Raw genomic sequence first — 18,464 nt, forward strand, 5'->3', positions numbered from 1 at the left:
GCCCTACCAGTAAACTTTATAGGAGAACAGGATATGCTTCTTATCCCTCCTATAGGGAGATATACCCCATGTCCTGAAACTGCTCACCAAGTGAGCAGATGTAGGTCCACAACCTGCCACATCTCAATTGCAAACAGACCAAGGAAATGGCAGGTGAAGGAAGATTCACTACCCTGAAATGCATGTCACCACATCCAGCAGGGACTAACTGAGAACTTAGGAAACAGGAGATGCCAATGTAATCCCTTTCAATATTCAGACAAGTTTATACTGTCTTCCTATCCCCATCAACTCAATCCCTGTCCCCATACCAATGATGAAACTCAAGTGACTGGTGACCAGTACTTGAAGACCAGTGCCCAGAGCTTCTGTCAGAAATATGATGGCAATAAGGCTGCTTACCCATATGCTCCTGGGATAAAAGAGTGCCTACCATGATAGTTCTGCAACACTTCAGGTGCCTTATGCCTCTGAACTTTATGTGAGACTGATTCTATGCACTGCTGGGATCAAGAAGTGAATGGTCTCTTATTCAATAGGGACTAATGAATAAACTCTTTAGTCTGGTAGAATTCAGAATGAAAATGTCCTAATGGGTCAGAGCCCTTCTTTACGGAAGAGGAATACACCACACACTCCTTGGATCGAGGAGGTAAAGATCCCATGACCTCCTGGAACTGCATAGTATAAGGTGAAGATGAGCATTATTTCCTAACTTTGTAAAAGTGTTGATTCTCAGCCAGGTCCCAAACAATGTCAGGCCAAGGAAGACAGGATGAACATACCATACAGTCCTATGATCAGGAAGATAGAGCCCATACTGTGCTGTGATCAAGAAATACAGGGGAAGAGGATGTTTCTTCCCTACTGTACAGATGTGCCAACTCTTGTGCAGGTTTCTAATATTGTCAGATAAAAAACAAAAGGACAGACAACCATCTATTCATATATACTTTGTCCCAAAAAAAATATCTGTGGTGAGCATCCCACAGGGTCTTCCTGTGTCCACGATTTGCAGTATGCACTTCTTAAGTTAGTACTGTTGGAAAGAAAATATAAGCAAATATTTGGTTCTGAAATATAGTATAGTGAAACAAAGTTATTTTAACAAAGAAATTTTAAAAACATACTTCCCAAGTGAGTGCCTATTAATAGCAGAGCATTAAATTAATTATATGCAACTAATAAACTGATACAGCCTGATGGAGTAATTACTCAAAAATATACTGATGAAGCTGAACTATAAAAATATTTCAATGCAGAACTTACATAAGCTCTTCTGGTCTGTAACCAGTTGACCTAAAACTTCTGTGAGCAAACTGATTTTCAAATAAGCACATCTTCATATGATGACCATAATATTTATCCCATTTCATGGAATTCCATCAAGAATTGTGGTACCAGCTGTGTTAACAATATTGTGTGCTTCTGTGCTGGATTAAAGGACAAAAATGGATAGACACAACAATTCCTATAAACCCTACCTCTTCGGGTTATAAACTGAACACATCTGCAGTAAGAAATGATTGCAGCTTACTGGCAGGCATAAGAACAAAACACCTGAAGTAATTTAATTGTATATTTTACTTAAATTTTCCTATACTAGGGCCAGACTATCTTTCACCGGCAACCCATCATAACAATCAAAATTTTGCTGTGAATTAACCCTTTACTCCCAGGTATACTGTTCTACATGTTTACCTTGCACCCACATCATTGTATAACAACACCTTTGCCCCCACCCCACTCCCCAGTCTTTCAATTCCTTTGCATTACTTGGTACCTACTATAGATAGGAAATATCTTCAGTTTATTGTTGATTCACTGCGAGGTAACCAAATGTTAGTCAAAACTAAGAAATCATCTTTCCTAACATCTGGTCTTAATGATGTATTTCCTAATATTAGGCCACATAAATCTAAATATAAGCAACCAATTGCACCTAGAGGGGTTTTCCAAAGCTGCATCCAAAATGACATTATTAATCAATGGCAATAACTCAGTTTGGTGGAAATATTATAGCTTTTTTATAGAAGTTTTACATAAGTGCCAGGTTTTCCAAATATGACGTTGAAGTTTACATTAAAAGTCATTTTTGCTTAAAATTACATTTTTAGAATGTGCAGGCAAGTCTTCTTCCATACATTATTATGTATAATAAGTTTTAAGGTGTTTAAAACATGAAATCTCCCCAAATTATCCTACACAAATTGTGGGACATATGAAATAAAATAACAAAATTAAGAATGTTTGTGTTGTTAATTTCTTCCAGTTTCTTTTGACATGCAACATTTCAATCAAATCATACCAAAAGCTGACACTGGAAGTGAAATCTTACATTTGGAAGCGAAAACGATTTTTCTGGATTCAGTTCCAACAAAATACCAGATTTTGTAGACAATGATGCCATTTATGATGAAAGATCTGACATTTTGTCATCAGATATCTGAAATGCCATCAGACTCAAGTGACACTGATGATGATCAACCAAACTGGTCAGCAGACATGCAAGAGAAATGACAAGTCCTTTGACTCAAGAGTCAGGGTCATCACATATTTGCCAGAAACAGCACCAGCACTAGACTATTTACATTTACATTTTCCAGCTGGACTTTTTGAAAAGATTGTTAACTGTGTATCAATTCTTTGATCATCTGTGGCAAAAATGCAGATGATAGCACACAAAGATGACTCAAAAAAAGAAGGCAGTTTTAATGTTAACTTGCTTATATTCAAAAATTTAAATCGCACAGTGTGAAATTAGGCAAAAACTGCAACAGATATTTTTTTCTTTTTATAAAAAAGGAAACCAAATATACAGGCCCATAATAATCTGACCTTGCCCTTTTGGAAATTATCCTATTATCATGGACCACTAGCCCATATCCCTAGATCCAATGTTGAACCCTGTAAAGTAATATTTATTCTTATATATGAAAGAGTTCCTTTAACACAAATTTACAATGACCTTGTTTTCCTACTCAAATAAAATTCTGTCCCAAAATTCACAGCAGTCGTGAAATTTTGGCAAAACTCAACCCATTCATCATGGATAAATCCATGTTTTTTCACATATCAGAACTTAATTTCTTTGAAGGTTGTATGAGACATGGAAGGGAAAACTGATATTTTGCTGATTCAGAGATACCTGAAATTTAAATGTATCATTCAAATAAAATCTTTTATTTTCATTTACAAACCCATTTTCTTCCTTCTGTCCTTCAAAACAATAGTTCTGTCACCATCTTTACTGTGCTCAGTATGGTACTGCTCCCATATATACTGAAGATCCTCTTCAACCCCTTCTTTGATCACAAAATATTTGTAACTGATTTTCTTGTCGCTATGAAGAATGTCCTTTGATATATTCATTAGTAGCTGTAACTCTACATAATCATCTTCCATCCACCTGAAGGAAAAAAAGTATTAAAGAAAGATTTTGAAATTGATAGCCTCCACTCTTCCAAGCTCAAATTAAATTGCTATACTAAATAACAACATATCTAATGGGATACATGTACATGTATAATAAATTACCCCATCTCTCTACAATTACCTGAGCAGGGCCTTTTACAAACAAAAAAAGGCCAGGCACAAATGAGTGCAATACTGCACATCAGGCTGGCATCTACCTAAGTATCAAATGCAAAAGCTGTTCACAAAGAAATCTGGGTTAATCAGATGCGCTATCAAAAAAATAAATCTTCAACTTCTGTTGACTGATGGTGAATAAAGCTAAATGTCCCTACTATATTCAGTCATATATGATGATAGAGAAACATCATTTTGTACAAAAAGTAACTTTAGGGATGCTTTCAGACAAATTTTAATTGAAAATTCTGCTCAAAGAATGCTCAAAGAATTCTGAGCAGATATGCATCATCTTTAAAACAAGATTTATATCTTCATACATCTCTCCCTTGATAACTCACACACAAGTTAGTCCAACAACACAGACTGCAGTCTAAGTGAGGGTGCAAATTACAGTGGGACTTGAACATTTAAGAAATGGATGGGGGATGCCATACTGGCTGGATATCAACAATGACAAGTTGGGGGGGGGGAAGGGCAGGCTTTTCAAAAGCTTATTAAAAACTTGGGAATACTCATCAATAAAATGTTTTTTATTTCTAAAGAAGTTGCTTGCTTTTCAGTATAAATCATTATTTTTTTGAAGATAACCAACTTCTGAAACATCAAAAAGAACATTACTCAAAAACTTTTAGAGACACATCACATATACCTAAAAAAAACTGAATTACATCATTACTTTTTGCACGTGAATGTGGATATATTCAATGTTATGGCTGATTCACAAAAAAGCAAAAATTTCCTTTTTTAACAACAAGGGGCATTTAATTCATAACAGAATGGTCAACATCAATACTCAAATTTTTTAAAATATGTTTCTATTTAAAAAAAAAAATAGTGACATTTCTACTCATCCCTAAGCAAACCAAAACAGAGTGCCAATTCAGGAAGTTCAAGTTAACTGCAAACTTTGGAACTAGCTTATTTATAATGAATTGTATCTATGAAACAAAGAATTTCATACACCGAGTATAGCTTTCACTCATTTCTCTTGCAATCATTTATCATATTTGTGAATTAGTACAATAAACCACTGATTAATTCAAGATGCTTTAATTGATACCTACATGATAATATTTAAAACTGTTCAAAAGGTCAATTAAAATGAGTGAACCTGACACTATTGTGACTTCTAGCTCTTACACAGGTAGGATTTACATGCCTTGTAACTTTATTTAATTATTCCACCCCTTTAATTGATTAATACAACACTTCTGTGAATCAGAGACTTCAACACAGTTTGGCACTTGATTAGGTTCTCAGAAACACTCAGTGACATGGATGTGATGGTAAATTGACACTTTTCACATCTGCCTACAAGATGGCATACTGCCTTTATGATGATTACACTGAAACTGAATTAAAAGATAGAACCAAAACAAGTACTTCACTTGACAGAAGTTTTAATTGGCATTCATTGTCTAAAGTGCTCTCACTAGTAGGCATTACTGACATTTTAATCAAATAGTGTTATTTAAAGTGTACTGAGAATTTTTTCACACATAAAACTTTACAAAACAGACGACTTTTTATTAAAATTGTAAATTTTATGTCAAATCACATTTCCAGGCACTAACTGCCACTTTTAATGATAAAACCATCAATATATCAAAGTTTCATCGATATGTACTAGACTGAGTTTTTGATCAAGATTTTGCTTATGTTATACCAATAGGGGCCAAATTTTGTGGGAATTTCTTACACAAAAAAATGGGATCCACATCTTACCTCATATTATAACCAGGGTTATAGAGGGAAATGAATTTATTTAAAGGTATTTCTATTTATACAGTAATAATAATAATAATAATAACAAAGACTTTATTTAGAGAAGGCAACTCAATTAGTTACAGAACTAATCTACCCTGAGGCCTTCTATCTGTTATGTACAATATATACAGTATATACAACATGATGTGAAGAATCTGGCTTGACACTAAATAATTAAGTGATTCTAAAAATCAAAGTATCAAGCCTGGAATATATGCCCAGACATCTGTGATCACACAAACATATATAAAATATAAAATACCATCCTGCATTGAAAAATTCAACTGTGAAAATGATGCAAAATTACAGAAAAGCAGGCGATATTTGTTTTACTAGAACTGTTCAATGGTATAAAGATTTCATCCATTTGATACATGATTATGAAAAGAAGAAATGCTAGGAGCCTGCCTTATGTTACTGGGAATGTTTTTCCATACCAGTGGACTATAGTATATTGAAAACTTTTTTTAAACAATTCTTTCTTTGGCCCTGGTGTAATGTAAATTTTACTTCTTAAGGACCTTAAATTTGGAGTACCATTAGCATCTCTTTGGTGAAAGTTACTGCTTAGATAGACAAGAATGGCTTTTCTGAATACTTTTTACATCAATTTTACCTTTCTAAGAAATATTCTTTGATGATTGTTTAAATAGTAACTGCAGCAATTAGAAGAAGAATGATACTGTTGGTTTCAATTGTTTTAAGCATAAATGACACATCATTACATTATTATTTTTTTTCTTGAAATATTTGGTCTTTACCAGCATCTTATCAATCTGAGAGGACCTTGCATAAGTACTATGATTATTAGTCTCCATGTCCATAATGGAAACTGACTGATTCAAATTTTTCCTAAAGAATGGACTATCAATACTTGATCCAACATTTTCACCTTATTTAGTCTGCTTTGAAAAGAAATGTTGCAGAGTTTTGGCCAATTTTATCTGCTACAACTTGTTTCCTGTTCATGATCAATCAACAGTATGCTTTCAACCCAAATGGTGCCCTAACTAACCAAAATCAGTCAGATATTCTGTCAGCCACTAAAACTGATCATTTCATATTTCTTGCCAATAAATGCACTCTATCCAGAAATCCATGATCAGGTGCACTCAGTTCAGTCAATCTGAAACTGCTATTACAATCTTCCACCTTTTTTTTTGAGGGTCCTTTTCAGGCACCCAACAGGCACCAAAGAGGGGATTTTTTGTGCGCCAAGCATAAAAATAAGCATCAATGGTGCAAGGGCACTGCCTAGAATAAACCCTACTAAAACCAATGTTAGGAGGACAGGCAATCAGGTGCCATCACTCAAGCATACTTGTTTTTCCTATTCTCATAGGTTTCCTATTCTCACAGTATTGACTCTTTCCATTCTAAATAGATCATATTTGCACCATCTGCTAGTTGTTTGTTAAAGGTAGTTTTGTTAACTATAAGTGTTTGATCTCAACTAATAACACATTCTTTCATAAACATTTCCTATTTTGGAAATAAATAAGAAAATGATGAATCAAAATAAAATGTGACAAAGATCCACTTTCCCTTTACCCCCTACCCCCTGAAAGCTGAATCACATCCTGCTTAGCTGACTTGATGATTTAATGTGATATAAGCATAGTCACATGACTGACCTTGCTTACATATCGCTTGTTGCCAAAATCATGGTGGACAATAAGGGTTGTAATGAAACCTTGACATCATCCCAGAATGGTGCAGTCTTGTATGACTCTATTGATATAATTGATAATATCCCAAATATATATATGAAATTATACCAATAATCCATATTAATTATTACATGATGAGACAACCTTTAATGAGTACTTACTAGGTAATTAATTCTTGTATTTAATAAAGAGGGAACTAAAGGAGTGATAGCAGAAGAGCAATGTTTTCAGAAAACATCACAGCTGCCTCTAGAAAGTAAAGGATCTATTCCTTTGATAGCATGTCCATAAAAGATGCACAAGTAATACAGTCCAACATATACAAAAATGAAGAAGACCAAATTCTGCAAAGTTTTGTTTCCTTTTGTTAATAAAAAAACAGACACAAAATCATCCACAGAACAGAAGGTGCTTCTTGACAAACAAAATATCAATACATATGAGAGCATAGGTTGAAAGTTGTCAATCCCAAGGAGCTTATTAAGTGCAAACAGCAGATGATTGTAAATAACGAAACTGTGGTGGATTTACAATCCATAAAATTGAGTATTGACAAGAGAACATGTTTTCACGTGTCTGCATTACCTCTTCAGAGAGTAACAGAATATACAATTGTATACACTCATAACAATTGTACATATTTACTATTTTGAAACTTTTCATTTTCAGCTTTCTGCTAAAATTGATGATGTGAGTTGTTATTATTGACATCATGTACATTTCACACCCTGTTTTGGGACCCATGCTGGCATTACATCATTAGCCATGAAAATCTGATTATATAATTTTATATTGCAGAACACACAATCTGTTGTATTGGGTGTTTTGTTTTTTTAATGCAAAATCAGCATAATTTACAATGTTTCCTAAATGCAGGATTGGAGATAAATGATACATGAGCAAGTATGGCAAATTTTATTAGCAGGAAAATTATTGTATTTTATTCATGATTCATTTCTTGTCTAGAAACCTAAGAATAAAGTATACCAGTATAAGTGAGGGCATGGAATGTTTGAAATCAGAATCAATGATTGTCTTATGAAGATATAGTTGTCATAGTGGCGTAATGTTGTGAATATTAGAGTATATGTTGGGGTTTGCATCAAAACAATAATACCCAAGTCAAGAGGTTAGATTATTTGTCTCCCCATGAGGTTCTGCCAAGCACTGAGAGAAATAATGTAATACCTTGATTGGGATTTTCTTCTTCTTCTTCTTCTTCTTGATGGAGGAAGAACCCTGAAAAACTCCGGGAAGAACCACCGACCCATGAGAAGCTACTGGCAAGCTTTCACGCACCCACAATAGCCAAGCCAGAGACTCGAACCCACACAGACAGAGGTGAGATGGCAGTGATCTGGAACGGCGAGTGCTCTATACCACTTTGCACCTTGGGGCCCCTCAAATTTCCTTGTCTCAGTGCAAACCCCAACACAGATAATTTTTGTCACCCATTTATTTCCAATCAAATTAAAATAACCCTTCATTTTTGCAATGTAGTGACTCACTAATGCTGGAATAACTTAGCTGACTAATCACATGGCCAATTCCATCCCAATGTGATCCCAAGGAACTTACTGGGAAAATAAAAATTATCTTGCATGTGTGCAAGTCAGTGATGTACAAAAATGCAACCTATGACCTTAGACTTTACCCCAAGGTCAGATCTGCTTCATTTTCATTCAGCACCAATTAAAGTGAAAACCCCAATGTCAATATCATCATTCAAGCAATGAGTAGTGACAACAAGGCTTTTGCAAGATGACCACTCTGGTGTCATTTATTTCAGGACCAACTATATATCATAAGAAGACCTCATGTTGATATCACCATCTACTCATGGCCTCCACAGTGACTATAAAATATATCCAAAGTGACTTTCTGCAACCAGCCAGACATCATAAGCCTTGAAATGATAAATTTACCTATTTCTCTTCAATACAGTTAAGGAGAAGCAGTGATAAAGATCTTGTGCTAATGGATGGACAACAGACAACAGACACTGGATGATGGACAGCTGGCCATTACAAGCACATAACCACTTCTGATCAATGACCAGTACAGCCAATATATAAATTACTTCTTGTCAACAATTAGACTTAAGACTTCAAAGTTACATGACATGTAATTGTCTGGTATTGGCAGTCAACTTAGAAAGGTTATATCTAACCAGACATTCAGAAAAATTCTTGCAAGGGATAAGAAGGTTTGTTGTTATTTTTATGTTTTTCTTTAGTTTTAATTAGGGAGAAGACTGTTATCTGTTGTTTCAAACCAATGATATGCTGCCAGAAAATGCTCATGAACCACATGGTGCGAGGGACTGTTAACATCATTATACACTAGACCAATTCTACTGCTGTATAATACTGATAGGTCAAGAGAGCTGGAAATGTACAAAGTGTTTGAAATATTAAGTAAAACATAATAACTGAATAATTACACTGAAAAAACATTGGAACCAAATGCCCAACATGTTGAGTTAGGTCATTTTCTGGACATGTCCAGAAAATACGACTATTTTGGAAGTCTTTTTTTGTTGTTGAGATCATTAAAGATTTATGGGAAATAACTTTAACATTACCTAACTACAGTGAGTCTATTTGTTTTCGATTCCCATCCACCAAGTCTTTCCTCTCTAAATCTTACAACAACTGTGTCCGCATGTGTTAGGTCGAACTCTGGGGACAGGATAGCATGGAAGTAGACCTTCACAATATCTGTTTTTTTCCTGAAAAACACATAAAACAATCTAAAATACATGCAATAGAATCAAAGGTTTTATTTACCAAACAAACTTAAAAGGCAGAAGCTTTATTTGGCCTGCAAGCTAAAAGACACTGAATTTCTTATTCAAAAGATCAGACACATAATCATCCAAGTTTGGCACATATAGTAAAGTATCAAATATACTGCAGACAAGAGGCCGAAGTGAGCCTGATGTTGCATAGCTGGCAGATATCTCCCTCATAGCCAATGCAATAGCCTGTTTCACCAGATGTCTGACTTTATGGGATGCTTCCTTTGGAAATTTCTTCCACTGCTGTTGACTACTGAACACAACTGTTTCAAGGCTTCTGTACATTTTCTATCTTCATTTATATCATTTATCCAGTACTGCAAGGTGATTATATTAAGATAATTTCAGTCAAATTAGTCTAATTCTGTTGGGCTGTTTTACTGAGATAAAGTTGTGCAAATGTTTTTCCATGTTTAGCAGCATGGCCATATCTGACAGATAATAAAAAAGAAAAAAGACTTTTTTTATAGGGTAACTGAATTACAACTAATCTACCCTGAGGAACTCTATTATATATATATATATATATATATATATATATATATATATATATATATATATATATAACCTGTCCTAATGGTCACCTGTGTTGGGCAGTCATCTGATTACAAGTCATTTTAAATCACCCCAATCAAATCTCCTATATAAATGCCCAGTATTCAACAGTCACCATCTTCAGTGTCTGGTCAGTGGCCAGGTGTTTCCTAACCAAACAACTGTTTCACCCTGTCCTAAGTGGTAGCTGAAGCATATCAGCAGTGACTGCTGCAAGTATGCAACTAAAAGCTTCTTTTGTTTGATAAGCAAGACTTGTTTAGATAAGCATAGTCATTATGTGAATTGATGTATAAGCATTTAGTATCTCAATTATCCCTACTTTACTCCAGTCAAACTGTCAGTCATACTCAAAGGTGTCAACATGCCAACATTGAATACAAGGCAATGTTTAATTCTTAGAAGATAGAATCAAAGCAAACTGTTTGTTGGATAGTGGAAAAATTAGTTGTATAGTTGCAACAGATATGGGAGTCTGGCATACTCAGATCCAAGGGATTTTTTAAGCGTGAGAAAGAAATCATGGCATATTTTGGTTTTCCTTGGTTCTTCCCTATTAATAAGATGAACATGTGAAGTCTTATTTTAAGATTTTTTATTAAAGCTATCACAGATGAAAAAAAATCTCAAAGGTGAGAGACACTTCACTTCTGATATCCCTTATGCCACTAACAATAGTCCTAGGAATCTTCTTTTCAATCCCTAATCCTTAAATGTCTCTCACAAAAACAGACTCTCTTTGGATCTGAATGAGTTTAAGCAACAGCTTAATCATCAACTGGTTAAAGTGTGAACACCTGTTTTCATGCCCAATTATACCAAGTGTTTGAACAAAAAGTCATTCATATTTTTCGCAATCACAGGTAAGCTGTCAATTAGTAATTTGATTTAGGCAATGTTTCTACTCATAATGAGATTAAAGTGTTTGTGAAAGTCAGTAATGATAAAATGTACATGTTAGATAAAATGAAGATACAGTAATCTTGTCTGGAACTTTTATTTATTATTCTGTTGCTTGGAACCGACTTAATGACATGTAAAATATTATTCCAAACAGGATTATCTGAAAATTGGAAGTTATTTTCTAATATCACCTTCTTTGGCTTGGGTACTTTGAAAGTGACCATTTCATGGTCTTAGATTTGGTGTACCAACTGAGTTACTTTGCTGCACAATGGTGTTCTGGTAATTGGGGCAAATGTTGTAGATATACATGTGAATCTACTGGTGGTAGGGAAAACATAGTTTTAAAGGCAGCCCATAGCACATACCATTTTATAGTTGAAATCTATCACTTTTAAAATTACAATAACTTTTTTTAATTAAATTTTTTTAAAACGATTTTTATGTGTTCTATCAACACATTAGAGAAACCAGACAGAACCAGACTAATGGGGACCGAAAACGTTCACCAGTACAACTAGGGGTGTGATAGTGAGTAGCGGATCCACTGATCAAGAACATGTTTACACAACAAGGCGCAAATTGATTACTTTATTGTTTTAATAGGGGGAGTTTACGGTCAAACATGAGGTGTTTATAAGTAATCAAGAAATAAAAGGTGGTCAGGATGTCATCAGAGCCTAAGATGAAAATCAGCTGACCACTGCCAGAAGGGAAGATGGAAAGACCAAACAATAATTTCAGCACACACATTAGAGTAGGTATTTTGATCTTTTGTCATGTTTAATTATTATTTTGTTCAAGATGTTTAATAAGAATATTTAAGTGCAGCTCTTGCATTTTTGGTTCTGTTCACTGCAAAAATGCAGAAACAAGTTCTTTCTCCTAATGCTAAGAAACCAATGGCTAAGAAATATTACAAGTTGTTGCTCTTCTTCTTCCAGTAAGGTACTGTACAATGCCATGCACATAAAATTGCATGAGCAGAACAATAATAATAATATTAATAATAATAAAGACTTTATTTAGAGAAGGTAACTCAATTAGTTACAGAACTAATCTACCTTGAGGCCTTCTGTCTCTTATGTACAATATATACAGTATATACAACATGATATGAAGTATCTGACACTAAATAATTAAGTAATTTTAAAATTCAAATTATCAAGCCTGGAACACCTGCACAGGCATCTGTGAAAACAAACATATATAAAACATAAAATATCATCCTGCATTGAAAAATTCAACTATGAAAATGATGCAAAATTAGAAAAAAGCAGGCAGTATTTTTAGTACTAGAACTGTTCAATTTTCTAAAGATTTCATCCATTTAAGACACTGATTATGAAAAGAAGAAATGCTAGGAGCCTGCCTTATGTCACTGGGAATGTTGTTCTATACCAATGGACCAGTATATTGAAAACATTTTTTTTAAACAATTCTTTTATTGGCCTTGGTATAATGTAATTTTTACTTCTTATGGACCTTAAATTTGGAGTACCATCAGCATCTCTTTGGTGAAAGATATTGCTTAGATAGACAGGAATGGCTTTTCTAGACATTTTATATATAAATTTACCCATTCTAAAGAATATTCTTTCATGTATTGTTAAAACCTTTATAATATTCATTGCATTCATTGCATCCTTCCAGAATTCCTGAGGGTCAAACATAATAAATACAGTATCACTGTGCATACAGATCCACAAAAGTTTGAATTTGTAAAACTGATATTGGATTCAGAACCTTGCATGACTTCATGCAGTTCAAGTGTATAAAATGGTATTATCTACAGAACAAAGAGAAAAAAACTGTGACAGCTACATTGTATAAAACAACATGTGTCTTACATATACATGGGCTGAACAGTTTCACATGGTTAGATCATATTATCTGTAAATGTAGACAGGATGAGAATACCCATGCTAAAGGCAGTTATATGCCGACATCTACACCAGTAACTAGATGTAGTACCAAACATGAAACAGCTCATAAAGTCTTTGACCTAGACAACTCAGGCAATAAAATTAACACCCCTCCAGAGTGTCAGGCAATTACATGCTCCATAAATCATGACCACAGCAGTAATGGCTTAAACTTTAATGATTTTTCCACCTGTGTACATCAAAAAACAATTAGGAACTTGGAGACCCAAACTGAAAAATTAAAACTACAGTTGCATGCTATTAAGTCAGCACAGGGAAGGATTAATGAGCAAGTAACCTCATGTGAAATAGCAATTCAGACACACTCCCAAATAGCAACAATGTCAGATGCTCAGACACAGACAATCCCAATACCAGCCAAGAGAAAATGTAAAATGACCATGCAAATAAAAACTGATACCCAAAGTAATCCTGCATTGCAAACAAAAGTACCCCCCTCTCAGTCATGTGTCACACCTGCAACAGCAATAAGTGTACACCCATGGCCCTCAGCTCAGACAAGTCTGTTGCCTGCACCAACAACTGCATTTCCCAGTGCTCAGACAAATGTGTCAACATCAGCTCGAGTAGTTCACGCAACTGAAACACCAATTTCAGCACCCCATCCTCCAAGATATGTGTCTGAAATACAATCCAGAGTCCGGCACATGACATCACAAGCCAGAAAAGATAGGACTCTACCAAGGAGACTTTTTAAAACAGAAGTAAAGACTCTAAGAGGTGCAAAAATCAACATCACTGACAGAATAATTAACAGTGACCAAACCAAATACAACCAAATTATTATTTTAGTAGGTGGAAATGATGCAACCCGTATGGAAATTTCTCATGGATTTTGTATGGAATACTTATGGAATCCGTATGGAAGAGATATGGACTGAAAAACTTATGGAATCTGACAATTTATTCCATATCAATTCCATAAGTACTTCACAGCAAGTGAAAATTCCACATGTATGTCAGTTTTCTTTAATTTATTTCCACAGATGTTTAAAAACAAAGACATGACTAAAAAAGTAGAGAACATGTAAACATGATCAGAAAATTAATATCTGGTAGTACAATCTTTGGACTTAAAAACTTTGGTGCAAGGTGGATTTTGGGCTTGATCTGATGTTTATTCTGAAAAGTAATTTTGTTGGTTTTCTATTAAAATATGCTCTACAAAAATCATACTCTAGTGAAAATGTGACTTAAATTTCAGCAAAATCAATGAACATTTCTTGACATTCACTCAAATGTCCTTTTTCACTAAAATTACGGTATTTTAGGAGATTTTACCAAAATTTCTTAAAATATCTGTGAAATTTTGTGATTGAAATTTCACTGACTCTGCCAACATTTCTGAAGATATCAGTGGGAATCTGTGATTGAAATTTCACTGAGAGTTTGTCAAAAAATTTAAAAATATAGTGATATTTTGTGATTGTAATATCGCTGACATTTTAGTAAAAAATATCAGTAAGATATAATAAATTTTTTGTTTCTTGTACAGTTTGAATAATTTTCAGCAGCATTTATATTCCCTGTTTCTGATAGCTGTAATTGTATTGTTTATTTTGGGCACAATAACTTTTTTCCACATCTCTCTGTATTATATTTCTTTATCAAATTTTGTTATTGTTGTTGCTGTATTTTTTTAAAACTTAAACTGGATTTAACTGCCCTCAAACAAGTTTTCTTGTTTTCTGTTTTAAAGCAGAATTTCGCTTTTCGCCTGACCTGAATCTGATTTTCCTCTTTTTTTAATATCATCTCTGAATATTTTTAAAAAAATAATGCTCTACCCGGTCCCAATTCGCAACGCGCTTTCTAATAAGTATTTGTTTCATTTGTTATTTAAAGGATGATCATTGTAAAGAGCTTTCTGATTGGTCAAAATTTTGTACTTGCCCAATGAATCATTGTGTAACGGAAACTGATGGGAATGCTAAACATGGCGATTCAAGCGGGATACGAGTTTGAATAACCATTTGCAAAATGTGCGGCAATGAGAATAGCTTGAATGCAAAGTCGATGGGAACGTAATTGGTCAGTCTGTAAGAAAACTGAACACCAGGACTAGCGTTTTGCTTTTTGTGCCATAAACAGCTCTATAGTAGCAGCTAACATGCTTAGGACAAGGAATTGAACCAAGATGAATTCGAAATTATATAACTCAAAACTGATTAACTTCCAGGATGAATTTAAGGAGGACAACGTATAGATCACTGGTGGGAATTGTTGTGAAATACCCATGTCTATCAAAGATCATCATATCTTTGTGGAATTTTCTTGGCCCACATGTAGAATCATCGTTCAATATCGTGAGGCATTATTGTGTATATTATCAAAATATTGCACGTGTGTTGGAATTCAGTGTAAAATAAGAGAACTTATATCATGATAAATGTTTGTCATGGCTGCTTATGGAACAAGGACTAATTCAAGAGAGCACAACAGCATCATAGTTTGTACATTAATACAAAATCAAGTTGCAGTACAAGTGACATGGCAGGCTTCTAGCATTTATTCTTTACATGTATCAAATGGATGCTTTTCTGTAATTTTGCATCATTTTCACAGTTGAATTTTTCAATGCAGATTAATATTTTATATTTTATATATGTTCATGTGTTCACAGATGCCTGTGCATATATTCCAGGCTTGATACTTTGATTTTTTAAATCACTTAATTATTTAGTGTCAAGCCAGATTCTTCACATCATGTTGTATATACTGTAAATATTGTACATAACAGATAGAAGGCTTCAAGGTAGATTAGTTCTGTAATTAATTAAGTTACCTTCTCTAAATAAAGTCATTATTATTATTATTATTATTATTAACTCCCATATATCTTGCCTTGGATATCATATAATTACAACATCTGTAAAAAAAATTCATGCAAACTTAATATCACGTTGGTTAATAAAGTCCTCTTTAATTCATATCCATTAATAATTTGAAACCTTCTGAAATGTCTGGAAAACTGTTGAAACTTTAGTAAAATACTATATAATGATCAAAATTTTAGTGAAATCTCACAAAAGTTTTAGACAAATAGTTGTGAAATCTCACCAGACTTTTCAGTGAAATGAAAAAGACTTAAATGATGCCATCATGGATTAGGTTTTGTATGCAATGAAAGAAAATGAGGACAAGAAAAACCTATATCTTATTTGAAAATGTCTGTCAAAATAAAATTTATGATCCATTTTAAAAATTATGGTGAATATTTACCATTGATTCCCAATAATGTCTAAGAATCATTAGGCAATTTAATAGAAATGTGAAGCAGATTTTTTTAATGGTTTAGACAGAAAGTGCTTAAAAAAACCCGTCTGAAATCCGCCTTAAGTATGCCAGGAAAATTTTGTATCGGATGAACTATTACCAAATTCCATATGGACTATTTACAAATTCCATATGGACCATTTGCCAATTCCATATGGACTATTCACAAATTCCATATGGAGTATTGCCAAATTCCATATGGATCACAAATTCCATATGGATTATTGCCAAATTCCATACGGAGTTTTAATTTTATTCCATATGGACAACCTACAGATTTCATGGACTAATTAGCATATTCCATGAGATTTTTTTCTATACGGAGTACATACGGAGTCCATAACATTTCCATATGGATACACTGAAATCCATTAAGAGTGCTTCAACTATAGAATAAAAATGTCCATATGGATATTTCTGTAAAAGTACCTATGGATTCCATATCCAATCCATGTGGAAACATATCCAATCCGTGTGGAAAATTTCGTACGGGAATATACATTCCACAACACACCTCTTTCCTTCTTCAGAATCAGGATGTCAACCTAAGTCTCTACCACTGAGACCAAATTCATTTAAGCAGAAAAGGAACCTCTCAACTACTAAGAAATATTAACATGTATGCCCCCATTTTCAGGCACTATAATGAAGAGTACTGTCTCTAATATGGAGAAAGTGGGCATGACACACAGGTATGCAATCATGGCAAACAGATTGAGTGCTTCAGATGCTATAAATATGGACACAAACAAAGACTTTTATCCATCAATGTATTATACATATTACGAAGCTGGCAAAGAGGAGAATGCCAATGCTTCATTTACAACAAATCTAAATGTACCTAGTGAGACTCTTGACTCTAACTATTCAGTGGACACTATTGTAGATGAAAAAGTTAATGGATTTTCAGGGTTTGTATGTGATTGAAGATGCTAATATATAGGAACATTTAAATATAGAAATAGGATGTCAGAATGATAAAAGTAGTATGGAGATAATCTCAGTCAGTGCCCCATTGCATGATGACATACAAATACATGCAATTGATATGAAACTAAATACAAAAGGTTTTAACATATGTCACTTAAATGTACAAGGTATAGTGGGAATAATAAACCAGATTAAGTTAATGTTGTCTTCCAAGGAAAATAATATACGTGTTTTAGGACTCACTGAAACCAAATTAAATGCTAACCACAATGATGATCTATTTCGCTGTCAAGGCTACAATAAACCATTATGTAGGGACAGAGAGACAGCCGGGGGAGGGGGGGGGTGTCTTCTTGTATACATTAGGGAAGATGTAAATGCAGAAAGGCAACTTGACTTGAAGTCGCATGAAATTGAGAGTATCTAAGTGGAAATTTTTCAAAATAATGCAAAATCATTCCTAGTTGGTTTCATTTATAGGCCACCTTCCTCCAAAGCAATATGGAATGATAACTTTTTGAAACAAATGGAAAATGTTCTAGCACAGGAGAAAGAAACATATATACTTGGAGATATAAATAAGGACCTTCTCAATACACAAATAAGGAACAACTGGATGGAATTTATTGAATCATTAGGCCTAGACCAGCTGGTAAATGAGCCTACAAGGGTAAAAGAAAAATCAAGCACTCTTATTGATCACATTTATACCAACCTACCAGACAATGTGGCTTGAGTTAATGTACCGAATGTTGGTCTTAGTGACCACTATCCAACTTTTTTGACAAGAAAGGTTAAATGCAAGAAAAATAAGAAAAATACACGAAAAACGATCACTGACAGATCATTCAAAAATTCTAATGAAGAACCATTTCTCAATGACCTATATAAAGTTTGATGGAATATGATCCAAAATTTGGATGACATAGATGAAGTTCTGAGGTTGTGGACTGACTTATTTATGGATGTAGTCTCTAAGCATGCACCACTGAACGTACATTAAGTAAAGACTGAAATTCAACC

The 18,464-nt window shown here is 34.0% G+C and overlaps 1 protein-coding gene across 1 annotated transcript in view; it reads right to left on the reverse strand.

Annotated features, from left to right (window-relative positions):
* LOC149786037 (E3 ubiquitin-protein ligase rnf213-alpha-like) overlaps positions 1 to 18,464 on the reverse strand; it is a 143,317-nt gene that overhangs the window by 90,827 nt on the left and 34,026 nt on the right. The window contains exons 5-6 of the mRNA XM_089978106.1: positions 9,616 to 9,762; positions 3,201 to 3,409 (exon numbers count right to left, since the gene is read on the reverse strand). Of these exons, the coding sequence (XP_089834232.1) occupies positions 3,201 to 3,409; positions 9,616 to 9,762 (356 nt within the window). The remainder of the gene's footprint in view (positions 1 to 3,200; positions 3,410 to 9,615; positions 9,763 to 18,464) is intronic.

This window comes from Sinohyriopsis cumingii, chromosome 12 (genome assembly GCF_028554795.1).
Source record: "Sinohyriopsis cumingii isolate HCF-2022 chromosome 12, ASM2855479v2, whole genome shotgun sequence".
NCBI classification, from domain to species: domain Eukaryota; kingdom Metazoa; phylum Mollusca; class Bivalvia; order Unionida; family Unionidae; genus Sinohyriopsis; species Sinohyriopsis cumingii.